This window comes from Quercus robur, chromosome 8 (genome assembly GCF_932294415.1).
Source record: "Quercus robur chromosome 8, dhQueRobu3.1, whole genome shotgun sequence".
Taxonomy (NCBI): Eukaryota; Viridiplantae; Streptophyta; class Magnoliopsida; order Fagales; family Fagaceae; genus Quercus; species Quercus robur.
In genome coordinates, this window is record NC_065541.1 from 10,132,483 (window position 1) to 10,140,676 (window position 8,194).

Consider the following 8,194-nt stretch of genomic DNA (forward strand, 5'->3'; position numbering starts at 1 on the left):
TCATGCCTGGACATTAGACTTGGGCTTTCTTTCTTTTTCTTTTTCTTTTTTTTTTTTCCTTATGCTTTTTCTATGCTTCACTGCATCTGTTCAAGGTTTGGCTTGACTTTGGGCCCATCGGGTAGCATTTAACTTCCACATGAATTGCTTCTTCTATGAATTTTCTATTCCTTCTCTTCTACTAATTCTCTTTATCATGTAAATCCTTTATCACCTGTAAAACAAAGATTACTTATAATTAGTCACAAATTAACATAATAATGAGGCCAAAGATGCAAATATGAGGGTATTTTATTGTATATATTTCGTGCACATCAGCCTCCCTGCTATTCATTTGACATTTGATTGATTCTAATTCTGTATTTATTTTTATTAATTTCCAAGTAGTAGAACTGCTCTCTTTTTCTTACATTCTGTTTATTGATTTTCAGTACCTGGTATCATTGGCTGTCTCCAAGCACTTGAGGCTATCAAAATTGCAAGTGCGGTTGGTGAACCACTCTTAAGACGGATGCTTGCTTCTTCTTCTTTTTTTTTTTTTTTTTTTTTTTTTTTTTTGATAAGTAAAATATTATTGAACAAAAAGCCCAAAAGTGGGCAAAGGACAACATAGGGGGAAACTGCCCATCAGAATCCTCACAAAGAACCCAAGAAGGGATGGATGAGATGGGTTGAGGTCCTTAAGTTGAACAAAATGATGCCCAAAAAGCATTAGAATGGGCTTGGGCATTAAAGGCTCAAAATAAAAATTAAATACAACTTGAGAAAAGGAGGGAAGGAGGAGCTGAATATTAGAGGATGATTGATCTAAGGTCCCAAAACCCAAAAAGGAGTGGAACTAGGAGCTTTAATTGAGTCAATAACAATCTTAGCATCGCCTTCAAAAATGACAGATGGGAGCTCGAGGTTAGCTGCTGAAGAAAGAACAAGGCTGCTTTAGCTTTGGCCCAGGCAGGGGAGGAGACAGATTCTTTAGCTATGAAGACTGAGATGATATGCCGATTGGAGTCATGACAAACTGTAGAGGGAAAGGAGGCACTCGGGGTGATGGCAGCGTCGAAATTGAATTTAACCCAACCAGGAGGAGGAGGTTCCCAAGAGGAGAAAGTTTTGTTAAAATAGCAATGTCAATAGGGGAGGTTGGTGGTGAGCTATCAAAAACCAGTTTGTTGCAACTCCACCAAATTTGATCACATGTTATAGCAGCCAAGAGAGTAAAGGTGTGGGTATCCTAGGGGTTTAGAGCAAGATGTGTGGATGGGTTAAGGACCAGTTGAATCCATTCAGGAGCCGATCTTGGAGGGATGTTGCTAATGTTAAGGGGGTGGGATAAGTGTCTTCATATGATGTTGGCAAAGGGGCGTTCAAAAAATACGTGGACAATGGATTCTTGGGAACCATGGCAGCGAGGACATATTGAGTCCATATCATGGATTCTACGGCAAAGAAATTCTCTTGTGGGTAAGGAATCCCAGGCAATTTTCCATAAAAAGAGCTTAAACCGCTCATTAATCTTCAAAACCCTTAACTTGGACTAGTCTTTTTTGGAAAGAGGACCAGATGGAGTGAATCTTGCTTCTTGGTCAACTAAGTAAGCCAATTTAACCAAGAACTTAGCACTTGGATTATTTGCCCAAATTGTGGTATCTTCAATGGGGGAAGCAGAGAGATGGATTTGTTGGATGGATGAGGCAATTTGCTAGTCAAAAAGTGCATGGAGATAGTCACGGTTCCATAGCCTGGTACCTGGGATGATAAGCTCGGCTACCAACTGGATGTCCGATGGGGATGGAGGATACGAGGGGATGAAACCTTGGAGAGAAGGTATCCATGGATCGTTCCAAATGTTGACAAAATTCCCTGAGCTAATAAGGTGATAGTGGCCCAATTTTAAGAGGGGGACAAACTTGATGATACCATGCCAAACAGGGGACGAATTGGTTTTGGCTGAGACATTTAGCAAGCTGTGACCTCTTAAATATTTAAACCGGAGAAGGTTTGCCCATGGTTTATCAGCATTTGAATCAATGGTCCAACCTAAGTTGGAAACAAGAGCCTTGTTAAGATCATGGGCTCTTCTAAAACCGAGGCCGCTAGAAGATTTAGGCTTACAAATGGAGTCCCAAGCTTTTGGATATAAGGGGTGGTTGGAATCAAAGAACCCCCAGAAGAAATCACGAAGCCTTGCATCAATTTGGGCACAAGTGTTCTTAAGCAGTTGGAAAGAGGACATCCAATAGGTTGGAATGGATGTAAGGACTAATCTGTTGAGGGTGGAGCGGGCGGCCTGAAATAAAACTTTTGCCTCCCAGCTAGTGATCCAACTATTAATTTGGCGAAAATGGGTAATTACCCATAAGGATGAAACTATTCAGTTAGTTGGCCCGGTTTTGAAAGTTATTGGCAAACTAGCAACTCGAGCCTCAGAGGCTCGATTTTGGGCCCCTAAATCGAGCCTCTGAGGCTCGGTTTACAAGCTTTGACCACGTCTGATGTGGCAGAGTTGCCATCTGGCATTGACATGGAAATCGAGTCTCTTAGACTCGATTTCCACGTGTATTCCAACCGGAAATCGAGTCGTAGAGACTCGGTTTCCAATTGGGGTTTTTCAAAATTAACATCTTCGTCTATTGTGTCTCACTTTCACTCACACTCACGCTCACACCCTCTCACTCTCACACAAACCAGAGCGCTCTCACTCTCTCACCCTCAGTCTTACATTTTCATTTCCCACACTCACAAAACTCTCTCATTTCTCTCTATCTCTCACAAAACTCTCTCATTTCCCACACACACACAGAACTCCGCCGGCGTCGACGAGCAGAGCCCAGCCCAGCCCAGCGACGACGCCGACGAGGCTGAGCCCAGCCATCGGCTCCTCTCCTCATCGATCTCTCTCTCCCTCACTAGGAGATCCTTTCTCCTTTTCTCCCTCTCTCTCATTACCACCCCCATACCGATTCATTTTTCCTCACCATACCCATACCCATACCCATTCCGATTTTGGTTGGTAAGTTATTTATATGATTTTTTGTTTTGATTAATGTGAAATTTTGGGTTTGGATTTGGATACTTAACATCTAGGTTATTTATTTAATTTTCAGTTTTGATTTTTGTGAAATTTGGGTTTGGATTTTGCGGTAGATACTTTATTTAATTTTTATTTTATGATTTTTATGAAATTTGGGTTTGGATTTGGTGAGTGCAGATGACATTGTTGCTTGGATAGTGCATATTGTTGCTGCCATCCTTAAGAGTTTCCAAATTTCTGCCTTCAGGTTAGATTGTTATTGCTGATTAGGATTATAGCTTTTACGAGAGAATTGTATATCTCATTAGGCCCATTTGCTTGTCTATTAGGAGCTTAGAACTTACAAGTTTTTATGAAATAGTTATCTCATATATTTATAGTGCTTGCGTACCATTACAAATTACTAAATTATATGCATATAAAAAAGCACTTAGTAGTTTGCTATTGAAGAAACAAATTACATAGTCTTTTTTCAGTTATGTATTTTGGTTGATTGGTTATGATTTAGGTTTTTCGGTTAGGAATGGTTTTGTTTAATTAGTTTAAATAGATGGATTAGATTTAGTTTTGATTAAGGGATTTGAGGTTTTGGAGGTTGACTATGTTGTGAACTTGTGATGGTCAATTGAGGAGGGTAGCAATTATGGTGGCTTTCTTGACTTTCCTAGAGACTAGATCGTGGTTTGCTCAGATACCACACATACCAAAACAGAAGGACAATAAAATCTTAAAAGGGAACTTAGAGTTGGAGGAAACAAAAAGAACAAAATTTATAGAACCTAGGAATCACTACCAAGGATGAAAATAGAAAAATAGAAACTATTAATCACTACCTAGGGTTTGAGGAAAATAAAAACTAGTAATTACTACCTAAAGGTTGCTTGGAACCAACACCAAGTAATGGGTTAGCTTGGAATCACCACAAGGCACTAGAAGAAAACTTCCAACCCAATTTCATTAATCTAGAACCAACTATCTACAATAGTGAATTTTCAACCCTTTAAAACAGCTCCCAAAATCACATTAGACATTGGGAAAAAAAACCTCATAACAGGATTACATAAGAGATATGAGAAATAAAATAAAATAGAATCAAATCCATCAAATAGTATCAATCAACATCAATCAAATCCAACAAAATCAATCAGCATTAATAGGTCAAATTTGGCATCCACACTACATAATCCACAATAACTCCTAAATAGAGAAGACAATAGACCACAGTTTATGGCCAACTGCACAATGCAGCAATAAGAGATCCACAGTAACCCACTACCCTTCCTCATGCAACACCAATCGACAAGAGAAAATGTGATGCTATATTATTTAAAAGGGACTCACCACACCAAATATCATTCCAAAATCTAACTCTTCTGCCATCTCCAATCCCAAAGCCAACAAATTGACATAAGGAATCCCAACCTACTACTCTAGCAGCGTTTCAAACTACTAACCCATGAGTAGTGTGAATTGGACGTAGAAATTGGTTTTATTGTTGGGTTTAATGTAGGAGGTCAAAACATGGGGATTATGAAGATCTCATATTTCATTTTCACAGATGACATTGAACTGTTTTGTGAGGAAATTCTCAACATCCTGATTACCTATGAATACGATTCTACGAAGTTTTATCCTTTGCTTTGAAGTAGTAACAAGCTTAAAGATCTTTATTTTTCTGATAATAAAAAAATTTTATAGAAGAGGAAAAGATAAAGACACATAATAAGATGGGAACAATCCCTTTTCAAAGAATACAATCGCAAGGAAAGAGAGTCAATAAAATCAACAAATGACATCAAATGGAGGTCGCCAAGAGAGTGCACTTGGCTTAAAGGTCATATTGAGTAAAAATGAGTCAATATTGATTGAAAATGTGATTGGGCTGTACATTGGGTCATTTACCTACAACATATTTGAGATTTCCATTTCATCTACTTGTGTAAAGAATAAACTAATAATAAACTTTCAAATTAGATTCACCAAGAGAGTGAATCACAAGGAGTAGTGTGTAGCGGGGAGTGGAGATTAGGTTCATTGGGAAAGGAGTTCAAAGAAGGAAGAAGGGGAAAGGTCAAATGTCACTCTTGTCCTTTGATTATATACAAAATAAAAGTAAGCAACATGGACTGTATTAGCAATATAAGAAAACCAAGGGAAAAAAAATGGGGATTTGGCCCACCTTTCTCTCCATCTGAGAAGAGCTTCTAAAAGAGGTACAGGTGTATGGCGTGCAATCATGGCTAAGGAATCCAGTACTTGCTCATAGGCAGGGTCTGACGGTCGAAGATACTGTCCATCCTGTGATTTGCCCAAGTAGCAAGAAGAAGAAATACAAAATACAATAGATGAGCATCAATCTATATTAGCAATACAGCATAGGCCAGCTTTCAGAGTCATAGTTTTGCATGGGTAATATATAAAAAATATGCAATTCTATAATTATGATGTCATTTTTTTTTTTTTTGAGAAGAATTATCATGTCAATTTGTAAGCATTTTGTAATAAAATCGATATAAAAAAAATTGTTTCTTTCATTCAAAAATTAATTTATTTACTTGTTGATATGAAATCAATCAATACTATTTAATACATTAGTTTCTTTTTTCTTTTTCTTTTTTTATGTTCCTAAATTACCCTTTAATCTCATGTTTGTTAGTAAGTTTATCAAAGCCCTTCATTGTATTGTGGTATTTGTAACTAAGCATTATTCTGTGTGTGATCTTCTTCCAAAAAATAAAAATAAATAAAAAAACTGCGTGTGTTCAAAACTGTAACCTTAAAAATAAAATCCTAAGTCTAAAAAGCTTTGTGTTCATATTGGTCTCTTTTGGTTTACTCTTTCATCTTTTACTGAATTCTCATTGTACAAATTGGCTTTAGTTGCTCTAAACTCATACCTATATATTTAAGCATATTGTGTGTTCAATTTTGAAACTAACTGCTTATCATTCTTCTTCAGTATGGCTGCTGCAAATGCTGGACGCATTGACTATACACAGCCTGGACCCATTGACGACTCGGTGTTGTCACAGCAGGCGACGCATCGGTCCGAAGCTATTTGGAATGGGCGGGTAAAACACTCAACTAAATATTTACTTGTGCACATGCATTTAATCCATACAATGTACACGTATTTGCATATACTATATTAATCCATAACGAGATGTTATGTGCAAGATCCAGGGTCCATTACCTGCCGTAGTCGTAGTTCAGAGTTCTCCAAGCAACCTCCAATGGTGGACGACCGAGTGAGGAACATCATCACCACAGTTGGTTTGGAGGGACTCCTGTGGGTCCCGGGTAGAGAGATTGACAATGGCCTCATAACGGCCTTAGTGGAGCGATGGCGGCCCGAGACTCACACGTTTCACATGCCACATGGTGAGGTGACCATCACATTGCAGGATGTGGAGGTTCTTCTCGGGCTTCCTGTTGATGGTGAGGCTATAACAGGGAGCACACAAAAAACTTGGGTGGATGTGTGCCGGGACTTCCTTGGCTTTCGACCTGTAACTCAAAACAACCATAAGCAACTTGATGGGCAGAGGATTCTCATCAACCGCCTTTTGGAGGAAGTTGCTAACCCATTGCCGCCTGATGCTGAAGAGGATCAGCTGCATAAGTACGCACGATGCTACATCCTAGCGCTATTGGGGGACACAATATTCATGGACAAATCCGGCGATAGGGTGCATCTAATGTGGGTGCAGCAGTTGGAAGACCTTCACAACCCACGGAGGTACAGTTGGGGAAGTGCTTGCCTTGCATGGTTGTATCGAGAGCTATGCAGGGCAAGCGAGGACACCAGTCAGATTGGTGGGTGCTTGCTGTTGCTCCAGTACTGGGCATGGGCCAGGTTCCCCTATTTGTGCCCGACAGTTGAGCGAGGCCCGCCAGTGGGTGCTTACGGTCCTCCAGTACGTGGTCCACTATCCCTGAAGTAAGTCTCTACCTCATACTGCTATAACATACTGTCTTCACCAAAGCACGAGTCTTATATTATGTTTTGAGTTCTTTTTCTATTTGGTTCTAACTTCTTCTTGAGTATTTTTATTTGCTATTTGAAGTCCTAGTCTCTTTAGGTTATTTATAAAGGCTTTATTGTAATCAGTAACACTCATAGAGAGAGTGAAGGGACTGTCAAACCAAACAAATATTTACATCACCTCAGACCTTTTCTATCTTCAAAGTCTATGACAGACTTTGCCTTTTCATTTACTCAATTGCTAAATTACAACTTTTTATTAGGGCCAACTTAGTCCTTTGCTTCTTATCATCTAGTTGTTTTTTCTCCAATTTTTGAGGATAACAAAATCTCTGTACTTTCTGGCATATTCTGCTTGTATAAGAATCTTCTTTCTATTGTGCTCTTTTTTCCTTTTTTTTTTTGTTTTTTTTTTTTGGGGGGGGGTGGGGGGAGGGGGGAGTGGTTCTAGTATAAAAATTGACATAGGAAGTGGCTGGTATTATTAAAATAATTGATCTTATAGTGGAGACCCAAACCTTATGTATTGGTAAGGATTTCAATTAGAAAATACCCATATGTTCATTGAGCTCCTTGTCTATTTTTGCTAGGTGTGTGTGTGTGTGTGTGTGAGAGAGAGAGAGAGAGAGACCTCTTTGTATCATTGCTGCATGTGTGTGTTCATGCCCTTGTGTTCCCGTATATAAGTGATTGTACCTGCCTTTTCTATCTGTATGTTTATTTCTTAGGGGTGGATGCATAATCTAAATGGGCTACAATTAATATTTTGTCTGTTCAGAACAAAATTAGTTCTTAGGATAATTCCGTGGCCTGAAAAGAAAATCTCAGTTGGTTCTGACTTAGCAGGGACATAGCTTTTGACTGTGGAGATGAATATTTATTTTATTAAAGAAATTAGGGGTTTTTAGATATTTGTACTCTGACTTAATCCTCTTTCTGAATAGAAAGCATGACATCCATATGATAGATCACCAATGCCTACTCCACTTCTAGTGGGACATCAGAATTGGACTCCTTGGGATTTTACTAGTAAGCCCAAACTAAATAACTAAACTCAAAATAAGACTATTAGGACAACCCATCTCTAAAAACCAAAAAATTATACATTGGTCATAACACCTAAAATTAAAATGATATTAGCTTGCTACTTGCGTCATTCTCTCCTGGTAAAGAAAACT

General features: G+C 38.7%; 1 protein-coding gene across 1 annotated transcript; it reads left to right on the forward strand.

The window, feature by feature from the left end:
• The first annotated feature begins 6,264 nt into the window (after window positions 1-6,264).
• Window positions 6,265-6,975, forward strand: LOC126695832 (serine/threonine-protein phosphatase 7 long form homolog). Its single transcript, XM_050392635.1, has one exon. It carries the CDS (start codon window positions 6,265-6,267, stop codon window positions 6,973-6,975), a length of 711 nt encoding a protein of 236 aa, XP_050248592.1.
• Window positions 6,976-8,194: the final 1,219 nt, after the last annotated feature.

Excerpts from the sequence above, each read along its gene's own strand:
- LOC126695832 (XM_050392635.1), top strand. The coding sequence starts at position 6,265 with ATGGTGGACGACCGAGTGAGGAACATCATCACCACAGTTGGTTTGGAG.